General features: G+C 43.5%; 1 protein-coding gene across 2 annotated transcripts; it reads right to left on the reverse strand.

The window, feature by feature from the left end:
• Positions 1 to 1721: 1721 nt before the first annotated feature.
• Positions 1722 to 16752, reverse strand: LOC106551727 (solute carrier family 68 member 1). 2 transcript variants are annotated; one of them, XM_087729491.1, is made up of 7 exons: positions 16690 to 16752; positions 10705 to 10885; positions 7629 to 8360; positions 5636 to 5790; positions 5396 to 5479; positions 3998 to 4141; positions 1722 to 2788 (listed from the first exon to the last, which is right to left on the reverse strand). In XM_087729491.1, the coding sequence occupies exons 2-7, from the start codon at positions 10855 to 10857 to the stop codon at positions 2659 to 2661; spliced, it is 1398 nt and encodes a 465-aa protein (XP_087585617.1). In that variant the 5' UTR covers positions 10858 to 10885; positions 16690 to 16752; the 3' UTR covers positions 1722 to 2658. The 2 variants fall into 2 exon arrangements, with proteins under 2 accessions (XP_087585617.1, XP_087585618.1); XM_087729492.1 differs by lacking the exon at positions 16690 to 16752 and adding an exon at positions 16625 to 16643.
• Positions 16753 to 16892: the final 140 nt, after the last annotated feature.

Consider the following 16892-nt stretch of genomic DNA (forward strand, 5'->3'; position numbering starts at 1 on the left):
GGTATAAAAAGGTTGACTACCCCTGAACTAGAGTATGATAAGATGTGATAAAAATGTAATATAGGTATTTATATAATTATAACAACTGCACAGTGTGATAGATTAGTATGTGTTGTTAATAATTCTTGTCTTTCCAGCATCCTTTTCCCTGTCCTTTTCACGCTGGGGAAGAAACCACGAAAATATCCGTTCACCAGATAGACTGCACCTATACAAGGAGGTTCTACCTGCAGAACCGGAATTTTAGAAATGAGATGAACGACTTGATCTTTCACTGCCAAAACAGCCGTTTGTGCGTCTGATGGAAGCGACTTCTCCCGTATCAAATGGAAATAATGGGAAGGAGTATTTATTTTTCCTGAAAGAAAATCACTCAGAAGGAAGTCTCGCTGCCCTTGCATGGATGAGAACAGCTGTTATGGCTCATAAAGAAGCTTAAACTGTTGTACCTGTTTGGGAGACTTTTTCCTAACTCTTCATTTTCACACTCCAGGTTTCAAAATAAAACCACTTTTGCAGAACAATAACTTTAAGCACCCAGAAATTACCTGCAGCCTTCAGCAAAAAAGGAAACGCGCCTCTTATTTTAAATGGAAAAACTTAACGGACGATAGTGAGTTTCCACATCACCCCAGAAAAAAACCCCGTAAAAAATATTGAAATTTTCCATATTCTCCATTGTAAACATATTCAAAAATTAAAGATTGTCTAACTGGAAAGTCAGCTTATTTTTTAAAAATAAAACATATCTACTGCTGGATTGGCATAATTCCCAACTTTAAAAGAGCTGGACAATTATGCCAAACGGATTATGTATTACGAAAGCACAAACTCCAGGGCAATATATATATATATATATATATATATATATATATATATATATATATATATATATATATATATATATATATATATATATATATATATATATATATATATATATATATATATATATATATATATATATATATATATATATATATATATATATATATATATATATATATATATATATATATATATATATACTATTGATTTAGGACCTGTCTGATTCTGCCAACATAGTTTTAGGATGATTAGTGTTGCAGTAAATAAATAAAAGCCATTGGCATCAGCAACTATTCTAGCAGATAACTTGGGGGGGGGGGGAAGCATTATAATGTTATTACGAATGACAAATTGTATCTTAGCTTTGTTCGGTCAATTAAGCTGTACTGAAAAATACCATCATCTATAATAAGAATGTTTGGAGGAAGTGTTTTAAATAAATGTGGGTGTTTTTTCCCAATTCTTAAGCAGTATTCCTCATTGTAAGCCTGTTCTGTTACCAGTTCATCCAGTTTACCAAGCAAGCAAAAATATCACCTATACAAGCCAGTTGCATTAGGTTGCCTATAATATGCCCAAGAAGCAGAAAAGTAAGGATTTAAAAAGGCAATCCATTTAGAACCATTATACAGTAGTTTAATTCATAATAAAAGGCACTAAGGGTTTATTAGATTAAAAACTTTAGGATAATGTATTAAAAGGAGTGGGAAAGCCACTGGCCTGGAACAGAAGAATTTGATAAACCAGAACTACTTCAACATAAGGAGAAGAAAAAAATCTAAAGCCCAACTTTAGTTCCTTTCTCCAATGTTGTAATAAGAATGAAAAGGGGGTGGGAGAGTTGGCTTGGATATATGCATTACAAGAATAAATGACACAATAATCCACTGGGCAAAGGTTAGTACGATTTATTTTGGTTGTAATTCAGACTTCACCCTGTCAAGTAACATTTGTTTTTCATTCATTACAAATACTATTGAAAACAGTAAAAATGGAAGACTTTTATAGAAAGAAATCCCAAATTAATCCCAAATTAATAAGGCAGAAAAACAAAATGCAGACATCGGATGATATATAAGTGGCACTTAAAAGACATTCAAGGCCTATATTGCTAATATATATTTTTCCTATCACCCTAGAAAATCAACATTAAGCTTCACAGCTTGAGAAAAAGTTCCAAGAAAACAGCTTTTCTCCTGCTATCAAGCCTTTTCATCAGGTTCCTACAAAAATTTCTGTCCTTCACTTCGATTTTTCCACCATATACTGCTAGTTTCCCCTTGGCCACCACTGACAAACTACACTGTGGTATGCCAAATCACCACTGCTCTTTCGAACATAAATATACCAGTATTGATGGTCTCTATAGAAAGCAAAAGCTTCTATGATATTGCCACACTTGGTTTCCTGGTTATGCAGCCCTCTGTATTTCCTTCAACCTTCCAAAAACCATTCATGGTGGTATGGTGTTCAGATGTCCCATCCTGAGTTCATTTATCATCTCCCCTTTTTTTTTGGTCTTAATAGGTGGTACGTAGGCATTTTATTTATCCCTTGCGTGTTGTTAAGGTGAGACAGAAACTTAAAAGAGTGTGCACCCAATTTACTTGCAAGGTTTAATTGGTCTCCATTGACTTGGTATATCAATGGAACTTAGAAAAAAAGATTCCTACTTCATAACAAAGAATGATAAGATTTAAAACTGCAGAGGATCACGAAATGGCACAGGCTGCATTTGATTGGCTCGTTCAGAGAGTTAGGAAAATCCAGGAAAAGCCATTGACACCTGTCAAATTGAACACCGTTCAGCAATGCTCACCTTGACACAGTTCATAGTATTGGCGTCAGGTGAGTATTCTGGATGGAAAAAGGAGTCCAGGTAAGGATCTGTATCGCCGCAATGCAGAGAGGCACTAGGCAAATCATGTAGAACATGGCATCGTGGAGACCTAAGTAGAGACTAGGAGAAAACATTGTACAATTTTCCACCGGGCTTCTAGAACCAAGCATCGCTACGGCCTGTCCTGTGCTAATTTATTTCCCATTCTTCAGAATGATCCTGCTGTCTTTTGTTCGCATTTGGAACCCAGCTTCCTGAGCGAAATCTTGTTTATTATTATTCAGAAAAATCACACACACCCCCAATTTCCTTATTGATTTCATACCCTGATTTCCCAGGCAACCCAACTCCAGCTATGCTCATCTTTTGCCAGCAAAACCAAAAAAGTTGTCTGTCACCTTTAATACTGATTGATCGTGGCAAGCAGAATTAAGATCCATTTCATCAAACACAGAATCTAGTAGCAACAGCAGTTAAACTTATATACCGCTTTACAGCCCTCTCTAAATGGTTTACAGAGCCAGTGTATCGCCCCCCAACAATCTGGGTCCTAATGTTTGTTTGTTTGTTTGTTTATTATTTATTTATTTAATATATTTATATGCCGCCCAATCCCGAAGGACTCCGGGCGGCTTACAAAAAATATAAGAAAAAACACATAACGATAAAGAAAACAATTTAAAAACAACAAACACCCTCATACATTCATTCTAGTTGAGGCTGGACTTCAACAGTGAGGTCAATAGCCCCAGGCCTGCCGGAACAGCCAAGTTTTTACAGCTTTCCTGAAGACCGTGAGAGTGGGTAAGGTCTGGATTTCCGGGGGGAGCTGGTTCCAGAGAGTCAGAGCAGCCACAGAGAAGGCTCTCCTCCGAGGGCCCGCCAGCCGACACTGTCTGGCTGACGGCATCTGAAGGAGGCCCAATCTGTGGGATCTTACTGACCGCTGTAAATCAAGAGTCAAACTGTGTGTGTAAAAAAAAACTTACACAGGCAGTCCTTAACTTGCAATTATTCACTTAAAGACTATTTGCAGCTACAGCGGTGCTGGGGGGGAAAAAAAGGTCCTTGCTCTTATGACCGTCATAGCATCGCCATGGTCACGTGTTCAAAATTCAGGCAATTGGCATGTGATCAAGTGATCACCAGTTACAGCTTTCCCAAACAGCTTCCAGCAAGTTAATGGGGGAGGAGGAAAGGGGGGGGAGGGCCAGGTTTGCTTAAACCTGTGGACTTAACCTGTGGTCGTAAGTCGAGGACTACCTGTACAACTTTAAACTCTTTTAGGCAGATACACGGGGTTCACTTTAATAACAATCGGCCACTTACCTGGAGTCAGGATTGACGGCTTTACTATTCAGATCTGCGTAGCCAAATTGATTTAGTACGGAAACCACAAGCATAGGCGCTAAGGACTGAGCTGGTTTTGTGAAGAGAGCGTTGGTTCCAAAGACCATTGACGAGAGCGGAGATCTGAAATGTAAAAAGGGGTTTTATCTGACATAATATTGGAAACAGCTTAGCATTTAACATCCATGTGTTAAATAAGAAAGTGTCAAGAGTTTGGTGCAGCAATCAATTCCAGAAAGCACATAGAGATGGCTGATTCAGCAGGATTCATTAACTTCTCTTTATATAGAAGAATCAGAGGTGGCATTCAGCAGGTTCTGACCAGTTCTGGAGAACCGGTAACGAAAACCTTTGAGTAGTCCGGAGAACCCGTAAATACCACCTCTGACTGGCCCCGTCCCCATCTATTCTCTGCCTCCCGAGTCCCAGCTGATTGGGAGGGAATGGGGATTTTTCAGTATCCTTCCCCTGCCACGCCCACCAAGCCACGCCGCGCCCACCAAGCCACGCCCACAGAACCAGTAGTAAAAATTTCTGAATCCCACCACTGAAGAACATATACAATACCCATGCAGTTCTCAGAATCAGAAGCATAATCACAGAAGCACAGTGAACAGAAGGACAGTTAACAGGAGTATAAAAGAAGGACATATTGAAAGAAGGACAATAAAATGAGCACACAACTTATATTTATACATATCAGTTGACCTAAGCCACGCCCAGGCTCCAAACTCTTTCAGCTCCCAAACAGCCCTCATTGGCTGACTTAATTGTCATTCATTCATTCATTCATTCATTCATTCATTCATTCATTCATTCATTCATTTCATTTGTATGCCGCCCTTTTCACCCAAGGGGGACTCAGGGCGGCTCACAACTTGAACAAGGGAAAGGGGATACAGACAATTTGACAACAACACAAAACAATACATAATTTAAAAAGCGCCACAATCATACCATTCGAGATAGGGGCAACGATTCTTTAGCCCCACGCCTGTCGGAACAGCCAGGTTTTAAGGGCTTTGTGGAAGGCCTGGAGGGTGGTGAGGGTGCGAATCTCCACAGGGAGTTCGTTCCAGAGGGTCGGAGCAGCCACAGAGAAGGCCCTCCTCCAGGTAGTCGCCAGTTGACACTGGCCGGCGGATGGAATTCGGAGGAGGCCTAGTCTGTGGGATCTAATCGGTCTGGTGGAGGTAATTGGCAGCAGGCGGTCTCTCAAGTACCCAGGTCCAATACCATGAAGGGCTTTATTTCATGCCTATACATTGGCTGACCTTGTTACCATGTCTATTCCAGTTCATGAACTATATGCACAGACAGAAAGGCAACGGCGCCCATTGCTCCATTTATGATCAAAGTTGGGGGCACAGTACTCACTTTCGTTTATGTTTCTTTAAATCGGCATCCACGATATCGGCCAATGGTAGATTAAACAGACTGAAGGAGGCTTGAACCATCACCCTGAAGGAATAAAATAATCTGGTGAATTTGGCCCACAAGAAGTCAAGTTTGTCCATTATCACAAAAGTACATCTTCTTGGCCTCCCCCATTTTGGCAGCCTACAATGGCCAGCAGTATCTTTCAGTTCCTAAAATTGATGGTGACTAGTTACTTACATGTTGACAGTGAGATAAATAGCCAGGAAATAGTAATATTCTCGACCCAGAGCGAGCATAAGAATTGCGGCTGTTCCTTCCAGGTAGAAAGAAAATAAGACAATCTTGTAATAACCAAATTTCACTAACAACGTGTGACTGAGAAGCACAAGACACTGAAACAGAAGAGGAATAAAAAGAGAGAGAGAGAGAGAGAGAGAGAGAGAGAGAGAGAATTACATTAACACCAAAGTTGAATTGCATGTAGACTTTTCTTTAAGAGGTAAAAAAATGGGGAAAGAAATCGGTTCCACCACAAAACCGCGTTCGACTAAAGGGCGCTCGACGAAACCGCGTAGCTGACGTCATCACAGCGCGACAACAGCGCGGAGAAAAAAGCACGCTGTACACGCTAAAGCTAAAATTAACCCCTAAACCTAAACCTAACCCTAAACCTAACCCTTAACCTAACCCTAAGCCTAACCCTAAACCTAACCCTTAACCTAACGCTAAACCTAATCGTAACCCTTAACCTAACCCTAACCCTTAACCTAACCCTAAAGCTAACCCTAACCCTTAACCTAACCCTAACCCTAACCCTAACCCTAACCCTAACCCTAACCCTTACCTTAACTTGAATTGGCTTGCTTTTAAAGCGCTATTTAAAGCGCCCTTTTTTCTCCGCGGTCGCTGTTGTCGCCCTGCTGATGACGTCAGCGACGCGGTTTAATCGGGCGCGCTTTAGTGGAGCGCGGTTTTGTCGTGCCACGAAGAAATCATGTGGCGCTGTAGCTGAAGGGGTAATTCTCAAATCCTCTTTCTTGTCATGATGGTGTTATCAAAACAGAAAACAAAATGCTTTTTGGAAACTATTCATTATATTCTGACATACATGCTGTGTTCAAAACAAGTATGTGGAATATTTTACAGGTGTATGCGTACTATACATATGCTGGGAACAAGTGAAAACGAAACACCTCCTTCATTAATTAAATCATATACAGTGGGAACTTGGTACTCATCAATTAATTCCAGGAGGTTTGATGAGTACCAAAAATGATGAATACTAAACACATTTTGTACCATAAGGAACCATGTAGTGAGTCACAAGGCAGCCAACAGCCTGTTTTAGCTTGTGAGTCGAGTACCAAACAATGAGTACCGGGACAAAATTTTCACCTCAAAATGCATTGAGTACCAAATTCATTGTGTTTCAAAGCATTTGAGTACCAAAGTACCACTGTATGTAAAAGTCAGGCAATTTTAGACGAACTCAGTCGTGCCCAATCTTTGATCCTGGATCATATTTTTCTCAAGTTAAAACTTTTTGTATAAAATAGAAAGAAAAAAATAACATGGGAAAGTAAGAAGGGAGGAAGGAAAAAAAAGAGGGGGTATAGTGTAATGTGAGGAGAAAAAGAAAAAAAAGACACCAACTTCTGACTCTCTTTGGCACAGACAAAGGCAACAACATCACAACTACACAACCACACAACTAAAAGCAAACTTTTTGCTTTTACATAACAGTATGTACAAACCATTTCTATAACCATGATCCTGGGGTTCACCAACAAATGCGCGCTCGACGAAAGCGCGCTGACAAAACCGCGGGGACAAAAGCGCGAGTTTGAAATCGCGCCAAAGAATGAGGACAGAAGCACGCCGACAACAGCGCGCCGACAGAAGCGCGCTTACCCAAAGGTAACCCTAAACGTAACCCTAACCTAACCCTGAACCTAACCCTTACCTTAACCGTAATGGCGCTTCTGTCAGCGCTCTTTTGTGGGCGCGCCTTTGTGGGCGCGCTATCAACGTCGCGGTTTTATCGACGTGGTTTTGTCGGCGCGCTGTTGTCGGGCGCGCTTTTGTCAGGTCACGGATCCTGGATCATATTTTTCTCCCAAGATCTTCCCTAACTTTTCCTAGCAAGAAAGAGGACTTAAAATATGTTCGGACGCGATTATTATTTTTTTTGTGAAAAAATGACAAAAAGAGCTCGCAGCTTCCTGCCTACCTGAGGACAAATGAAACCTGCCCCATACATAAAACTTCTGACCGAGGAGGAAAGGACTCCGTTCGGGATGAGATTATCTGCAAAGATCATCATGAAATTGTTGCAGAAGGCTAAGTGGAAGACTTGGAAAAAGTTCATGACGACAAAAAGCAGGAAGTTTCTCTGAGTCAAGATCTGGCGGGTCAACGAGAATACCGAAGACCAAGAGAGGGAGGGGCCCTTTCCTGGATCAGTCCCTTCCATCAAGAGTTCCTGTCGCTCGTACTGAGTTGTGCTGTAGAAGCCGGTGTAGGACATGCACGCCGTTGCGATGACCGCTACAAGCACCACGAAGGCCTGGAAGTAGGCAAAGCGTTCCATGTTGTCCGAGATCAAACCGCAGAACAGGATGCTGGTCGAGCCAATCAAGCTGGCCACCTGGTTGTACTTAATCAGCTGGAGGCGACTCTCGTGCCGGGTGGAGATTTCGGCGAAAAGGGCGCATTGCGCCAGCAAGACGAAGGTGAGCAGCCCGTCAAAGGCGCACAAGGCCACAATCAGATGCAGCCCGCAGAGCCAGTCGTCTTCCCCGTACTGTTTCCAAGGGAACCACGGGAGGAGGAAAGCCAGAGCGTACAAGGGGGCGCCGTATAGGATCGAAAACTGACGGCGGGAGCAGCAGGGCACCTGAGAGTTGTCCTGAAGGTACCCGAAAAGAGGGTCGTTGATGGCATTCCAGATCATGAAAACAACCTAGGAGCAAACGGGACAGGTCCGTTTTTTCTTCAGCAAGCAAGACTGGGAACTCAACAAAATCCAAGAATTCTGTTCTGACCTGGGCTTCCTTCAAAAGTGAGAAGCAGCGTCTGGGTCCTGGCAAAACCCCTTTTATTTACACGACGGTGAATTCCTTTCATTCACAGTCAGCAAGGCTTTAGCAAAGGAATGTTTATCCACACGCACCTTATCTCGCTTGGAGAGCTGCCAGATAACTAGTTTCCAAACGCAGGGCAAGGCAACCCTTTCAGATGCCGCAATACTTGGCAAGAATGCAGGAATGAATTAATGGTCTCCTGCAAACTCCACTCCCTTTTTGCTCCTCTTTTATTCCCTCTGGGAGGGGCCATTCACTGTCCACCTGTGGCTTTACTCCCAAGTCGACCCCTGTTCTACAGCTGTTCCCTTCATCTGGCAACTCTGTGCATGCACACTCTGGGAACAGGCGCCAGCTGTTCATCTGCCTCACTGATGTCTGACTCTGAAGGCAGCTGATAACTGGCATACGACTCTAGATCCCTCTCTGCCTCCAACACAGAGCCCTCGTCTGACCCTTCCCCAGACTCCAGGACTGGCCCATGTTCCTCCCCAACCTCCTCACTGTCCGACTCTGCCCCCAGCTCTGCTGGCCGCCAGTGGGCCATAAGAAATGCCCCATACGGGCAATCCTTGATTTACGATCAGTGGCTTAGTTCTAACTTAATTTATCTGCTTTGTCATTTTGTATTTGATGATTTTTATTTATTTATTTATTTTAAAATTGTGCTGTAAGTTGCCCAGAGTCGTTTGACGCGAAAGGGGCAGCAAATAAACTTCGTAACTAATTAACTAATTTATGACCCACCTGAAAAAGGGGCCATGAGCTGAATCCAAAGTTGTGGTGGTCGTCCCCCCCCCGCCCCCCTCCCGTCATGTGACTGCATTTGGGGCCCTCGGCAACAGAGCTGCATTTCTATGCATTTGCAGTGTCTCGTGCTCAGTGACCCTGTTTTACAACAGTTTGCATGAAAACTTCTGGCTTTCAGTAAAAATGGGCCCATAGTGGACAATGGGCTCACCTTTATGACTGCAGCATTCGCTTAAGGAAGGCTGCAAAAAAAGCTAGTAAAATCGGGCATGGTGACCGGGTGACTCGCTTAATGACTGGCATGCCTTACAGTTGTAATGCCAGGCTCAATTGTGGTCCTAAGTCGAGGACTGTCTGAATATCACAATTACTCTCCAAAAAGCCAAGTGTCCTGCTGAAATGCAAACCAGCAGCATTACAGAATGAATTTTTTTACTAATGGCAATAATCTACGGCTACCTTTGTTTAATACGTCCCATGGGAAGCCGTTCATTTTGGGTGTACAGTAAAAGCGCTTTGAAACAAAATATAAACGGCTACATCAGGGGCCGAACAACCCGCCGCTCTGGAGCTGCATGTGGCTCTTTCGTCCCTCTGCTGCGGCTCCCTGTCACCAGTCGGCTACACAATTGATAGGGATTTCGGTTAGGACAGATAGAGGAAAAAGGATGCCGCGCTAGGAGGAGACTCTATGGTAGGGGAACCGGACTTCCGGTTGGCAGAGGAAAAAGGATGTTGCGCTAGGAGGAGACTCTCTGGTAGGGGAACCGGACTTCTGGTTGGCAGAGGAAAAAGGATGTTGCGCTAGGAGGAGACTCTGGTAGGGGAACCGGACTTCCAATTGGCAGAGGAAAAAGGATGTTGCGCTAGGAGGAGACTCTCTGGTAGGGGAACTGGACTTCTGGTTGGCAGAGGAAAAAGGATGTTGCGCTGGGAGGAGACTCTATGGTAGGGAAACCGGACTTCCGGTTGGCAGAGGAAAAAGGATGTTGCGCTAGGAGGAGACTCTATGGTAGGGGAACCGGACTTCCAATTGGCAGAGGAAAAAGGATGTTGCGCTAGGAGGAGACTCTCTGGTAGGGGAACTGGACTTCTGGTTGGCAGAAGAAAAAGGATGTTGCGCTAGGAGGAGACTCTATGGTAGGGGAACCGGACTTCCAATTGGCAGAGGAAAAAGGATGTTGCGCTAGGAGGAGACTCTCTGGTAGGGGAACTGGACTTCTGGTTGGCAGAAGAAAAAGGATGTTGCGCTAGGAGGAGACTCTATGGTAGGGGAACCGGACTTCCAATTGGCAGAGGAAAAAGGATGTTGCGCTAGGAGGAGACTCTATGGTGGGGGGGAACCAGACTTCCAGTTGGCAGAGGAAAAAGGAAATTGCGCTAGGAGGAGACTCTATGGTGGGGGAACCAGCCTTCCAGTCGGCTCCAGAATTGAACAGGCGGCTGAGCGACATCAATACTATTTAGGGTTACCTGCCCTTGATGGAATGCCGCTTCTGAGATCTTGTACTTGTTTAAAAAGAGTTTCACATAATAGAAATTGAAGATGCTGTTCATCATTCCAGCGCCTAATGTGGTCATTGAGTAGGCAAGAGCATTCGGGTGAAGTCCTAGAAAAGTCTTCATTTTTCCGCCGTAATATTTTTCTTCTTCCCTGTGGAACAGAAAGAAGAATAGCCATTGGGAGGAAAAATAAAAGTATATATAGCTTTTCTCATGGCACATCCCGGAGTAAGCGTTCTAATTTTTTAAAATCTACGTGCAGCTGGAATCAGAGCTTAAGAGGGTTAAGGGTGAAGAGCCTCAGCTTAAAGCACAATCCTAATTTTGTGGAATCTAAGAAATTTTTGTGCAATATTTAACAGTGCTTAGAGCAGTGTTTCTCAACCTTGGCCACTTGAAGATGTCCGGACTTCAACTCCCAGAATTCCCCAGCCAGCGAATGCTGGCTGGGGAATTCTGGGAGTTGAAGTCCGGACATCTTCAAGTGGCCAAGGTTGAGAAACACTGGCTTAGAAGCAATCAGTAGATGATTAAAACACAACACGAACATCACACTAGAGAATAAAACGAAAGTAAGTCTGTAATGGAACAAAATTATTACAGAAACATTGTTCTTGGGTAACAATAAAAAGGCTAATTAATACCAAATATTTAAAACAGCAGTTTTATGCTTTTTGATTTGTAACCACTTTGATACAACTCCTTCATTGTTTTCCCAAAGGGGTAAAAGTCTGTTAGAGGTGGTAATTCAAAACAGAATGACCTGATCTAGTTAATCTGATGAGTTTAGTATGGGAAAAAAAGTTTTGCATGATCTAATGCACTGTGCTGAATTTTTAAAAAGAAATTAATTTGTGATTATTAACTGCACAGGGTGTGTTCCTTTCTCTGTGGGGAAGCAATTAATATATATATTTTAGAAGGGCTGTACAATTTGGTAAGGAATAAATTGAGAAAGGATTTATTTATTATTTGCATGTATAGTAACGAAAAAGAACAAGCAAGAGTACATTGGATTTTGACCAATATATGTGAACGCAGCCAACGAAAAGAACAAAAGATGGATGACTTATATACCGTATATTTGAACAATAAATAATATATAAATAAAAGCTAGAATAAGATGGCTAGTGTTAAACTAGATTTTAACACAGGGCCAAAACTGGGGGTTACAAATCAGAACATTTCGTCCTCAGCTAGCGCATAAAACCGTTGATTAAATTAGTTAAAAGGACAACAGTGTGCCGGCCTGAACAAAGCTAAATGCTGACGGAGAATATAAATCTTCTTTTAATTAGAATATAATTCACATGAACCACTAGAGGGCAACGTTTTCTCACCTACATTGATCCACGCCTAGCAAGAAGGCTTAGCAATTGGACAAGATTTAACAACAGAAAATAAGAGCTTCATCGACCTTCAAAATCCATCCGGAGGGGGGGGGGGGAAAGGGCACCTCTTGCCTTCCAACTGAGATAATACAGAAGGAGCACAAAAGAGCCTGCCCCTCCCTTTTCACTTATGTTTTTAAAAAAATTAAATTTTAATAAACCAAGCTATCTAATAAAAGAAGCTTGCTCCTGGGGAGGAAAGCTAGGGCAAATCTAGAGAGCGTCCTAAAAAGCAGAGACATCATCCTGTCAATGAAAGTGTGTCTAGTCAAGGCTGTGGTTTTCCCAATTGCAATGGGTGGCTGTGAAAGATGGACCATAAGGAAGGCTGAGCACCAAAGAACGGAGGCCTTTGAACTCTGGTGCTGGAGAAGACTCCTGCATTGAGTCCCTTGGACTGCAAGGCCATCCAACCGGTCAGTCCTAGAGGAGATCAACCCTGACTGCTCTTTAGAAGGCCAGATCCTGAACAGGAAACTCAAAGACTTTGGCCACCTAATGAGAAGGAAGAAGGACTCCCTGGAGAAGAGCCTCATGCTGGGAATGATGGAGGGCAGAAGAAGAAGGGGACAACAGAGAAGGAGGTGGCTGGATGGAGTCACCGAAGCAGTCAGTGTGAGCTTAGATGAACTCCAGAGGACGGTAGAGGACAGGAAGGCTTGGAAGAACGTTGTCCATGGGGTCACATTGGGTCGGACACAACTTCACAACTAACAACAACAAACCAAGATATGGACCACAATCCACTGTATATACCAAGTAAAATATCTGCAATTCAACGACACTATAAAACCCCTGTAAAAGGAGAGAGTTAATCCACCTATTTGTACAATATTTTACAAAAGCAAGCTAAAAATCAGTTAATCATAGAGAGCAATGCTGCCCTTTAGTAATATTTATTCCAATGGAATCCCAAGATTGATGCAATTAATGCCTGGGGTAAGATTAAAAAATGAATGGTATGCAACACGCAGAATATTTAGCAGGAATCAGGGGTTGCTGACTGCGTGGGAGGTCCACCTCCCATCCCTGGTTCAATTCCACATCTTGGCGCCTAGCACAATAACATCTATTCTACGGCACGTTTTCCTTCTCATATATTTTCATGGCTATGTTCATAGTGCCTTGTCCAATCGATGCAAGATTTCTACAGGGCGAAAGGTTTGCTTCGCGTTTCCAAAGACAAATGCCCCTCTGATGCTGTAAAAGGGCACCAAACAGCCCACCCACTTCCCCTATTTAAAGACTGGATAATAAAGCATGTTTGAGCCACTCTAATGGCAGAAAGTGAAGAGGAACTCAAGAGCCTCTTCATGTTGGCTTCAAACTCAACATTAAGAAAGCTGAGATCATAGCATCCGGCCCTCTCAATTCCTGGCAAAGAGATGGGGAAGAAAGGGAGGTAGTGATGACAGATTTTATTTTCCTGGGCTCCAACCTCCAAGACCACCGCAGATGGGGATGGCAGCCAAGAAATCAAAAGACGCTTGCTCCTGGGGAGGAAAGCTGTGGCAAAGCTAGAGAGCATCCTAAAAAGCAGAGACATCACCCTGCCAATCAAAAGTGTGTATGGTCAAGGCTGTGGTTGAAGAGCCGAGGTGGCGCAGTGGTTAAATGCAGCACTGCAGGCTACTTCAGCTGACTGCAGTTCTGCAGTTCGGCTGTTCAAATCTCACCGGCTCAGGGTTGACTCAGCCTTCCATCCTTCCGAGGTGGGTAAAATGAGGACCCGGATTGTTGTTGGGGGCAATATGCTGACTCTGTAAACCGCTTAGAGAGGGCTGAAAGCCCTATGAAGCGGTATATAAGTCTAACTGCTATTGCTATTGCTATTTCCCAGTTGCAATGGATGCAGTGGTGGGATTCAAATAATTTAACAACCGGTTCTCTGCCCTAATGACCATCTGGGTAGGTGCGGCTCAGTGGTCATGTAACTGGGTGGGCATAGCCAACTCAAGGTCACTCAGGTCGATGGACGCTTCGCCTTAGCTGTGACAATGTAATAAGAGTTAACAGGAGAGGCAGTTTCTGTAAGCAGGTCAATAAAGATGAGGCTAGAAACAACACCAGAATGTTTCCTTCCTGCCTTCCTTACAGGATTAGCTCTGTCAAGTGGAAAAACAAAAACAAAAGGAGATTTCTTCCAACTATCGATTCTCCGAACTACTTAGAAAGTTACCAACCGGTTCTCCCGAATAGGTGCGAACTGGCTGAATCCCACCACTGAATGGATGGCTGTGAAAGTTGGACCATTAGGAAGGCTGAGCGCCAAAGAATGGAGGCCTTTGGACTATGGTGCGGGAGAAGACCCTGGCTGCTTTAGCAGAATCAGGGAGATACTCAGAGATGATTCACATCATGGTTAGGGTCTCTTCGCACTTTCTACCATGGGGGGGGGGGGAGACATCGGAGCATAGCCAGCAAAACAAATAGATTTAAAAATCATTTCTACCCTTGGGCTGTCACTCTTAAAACACAACCCCGATCACTCCACACACATACATGAAACTATAGGACTAGTTTTTCTTTCTTTTTTTTCTCTCCCCCCCCTAATTACTTGCATGGAGATTATTCTTTATACTATTTATGTTGTTTGCATCTGTGGTCATGGATTGCACCAGTGAGGCTAAAACCAAATTCGTTGTATACATGATGTACAGTGACAATAAAGGCTATATATTAACTATGACGGAGAATCTCCATAGACAACAGAGTTGGAAGGGACCCTGGAGGTCCTCTAGTCCAACCCTCCTCCCCTGCTCAAACAGGATTATAATTATTATAATTATTTCAGACTATGTACGCCATTCTAATTAATAGTCAATATTGGAAGGGACCCTGGAGGTCCTCTAGTCCAACCCTCCCCCCTGCTCGAACAGGATTATAATTATTATAATAATTTCAGACTATGTACGCCATTCTAATTAATAGTCAATATTGGAAGGGACCCTGGAGGTCCTCTAGTCCAACCCTCCTCCCCTGCTCAAACAGGATTATAATTATAATTATTTCAGACTATGTACGCCATTCTAATCAATAGTGAATATTGGAAGGGACCCTGGAGGTCCTCTAGTCCAATCCTCCTCCTGCTCGAACAGGATTATAATTATTATAATTATTTCAGACTATGTACACTATTCTAATTAATAGTCAATATTGGAAGGGACCCTGGAGGTCCTCTAGTCCAACCTCCCCTGCTCAAACAGGATTATAATTATTATAATTATTTCAGACTATGTACGCCATTCTAATTAATAGTCAATATTGGAAGGGACCCTGGAGGTCCTCTAGTCCAACCCTCCCCCCTGCTCGAACAGGATTATAATTATTATAATTATTTCAGACTATGTACACTATTCTAATTAATAGTCAATATTGGAAGGGGCCCTGGAGGTCCTCTAGTCCAACCCTCCCCCCCTGCTCAAACAGGATTATAATTATTATAATTATTTCAGACTATGTACACTATTCTAATTAATAGTCAATATTGGAAGGGACCCTGGAGGTCCTCTAGTCCAACCCTCCCCCCTGCTCGAACAGGATTATAATTATTATAATAATTTCAGACTATGTACGCCATTCTAATTAATAGTCAATATTGGAAGGGACCCTGGAGGTCCTCTAGTCCAACCCTCCTCCCCTGCTCAAACAGGATTATAATTATAATTATTTCAGACTATGTACGCCATTCTAATCAATAGTGAATATTGGAAGGGACCCTGGAGGTCCTCTAGTCCAATCCTCCTCCTGCTCGAACAGGATTATAATTATTATAATTATTTCAGACTATGTACACTATTCTAATTAATAGTCAATATTGGAAGGGACCCTGGAGGTCCTCTAGTCCAACCTCCCCTGCTCAAACAGGATTATAATTATTATAATTATTTCAGACTATGTACGCCATTCTAATTAATAGTCAATATTGGAAGGGACCCTGGAGGTCCTCTAGTCCAACCCTCCCCCCTGCTCGAACAGGATTATAATTATTATAATTATTTCAGACTATGTACACTATTCTAATTAATAGTCAATATTGGAAGGGGCCCTGGAGGTCCTCTAGTCCAACCCTCCCCCCCTGCTCAAACAGGATTATAATTATTATAATTATTTCAGACTATGTACACTATTCTAATTAATAGTCAATATTGGAAGGGACCCTGGAGGTCCTCTAGTCCAACCCTCCCCCCTGCTCAAGCAGGACACCCTATATAATTATTTCAGACTATGTACGCCATTCTAATTAATAGTCAATATATTAGAGGAATTATGAACAGCGGGACCTTTTCCATTTGGACCCCCGTTTGCTGCCAAATAGGAACGACATTCCACGTCCGGGCTGGGGGGGGGAATTCCCCCCCCCCGAACAACCCGCCTACTTCCTTCCCCCTCTCCCGTCACCCTTCCCACGACCACCCTGCCCGTGTCCTGCCCGCAACTGCTTTCAAGGCGACGGGACCCGTCATTCGTTCCCCTTAGCAACCGACCCCTCGCGTCACCTAGCAACGGCGACCGCCTAGCAACGGCGACCGCCCCCCCTCCCTCCAGGCGACGCCGCACTGACCCGCACTCCAGCCTCGGGCAGCGCAGAAAGCTCGGAGGGCGGGTCTTCTTCCCCCCCCACCCCCTCCCTTCTCAAACCTCTTTGCCATTGGCCGCAGCGGGAGCCCTCTGCTCGCCATTGGTCGGAGCGGCCCGAGCCAGCCGGCGGAGGACGCGCGCTGATTGGCTGCCGCTGGCGTGGGTTCCTGGTTTTGAATCGCGCCG

This window comes from Thamnophis sirtalis, unplaced genomic scaffold (assembly GCF_051295495.1).
Source record: "Thamnophis sirtalis isolate CommonGarterSnake01/CBP01778 unplaced genomic scaffold, rThaSir2_p1.2 scaffold_14, whole genome shotgun sequence".
In the NCBI taxonomy this organism is placed as follows: domain Eukaryota; kingdom Metazoa; phylum Chordata; class Lepidosauria; order Squamata; family Natricidae; genus Thamnophis; species Thamnophis sirtalis.

Bases quoted from the DNA above. Each gene is read 5' to 3' on its own strand.
- LOC106551727 (XM_087729491.1), bottom strand. From the start codon at position 10,857: ATGAAGACTTTTCTAGGACTTCACCCGAATGCTCTTGCCTACTCAATG. The intron at 8,361-10,704 runs GTAACCCTAAAT...GTTTGCTCCTAG, and splicing joins CGGCATTCCATCAAGGGCAG to GTTGTTTTCATGATCTGGAA. The intron at 5,480-5,635 runs GTAAGTAACTAG...TTATTCCTTCAG, and splicing joins ATTTATCTCACTGTCAACAT to GGTGATGGTTCAAGCCTCCT.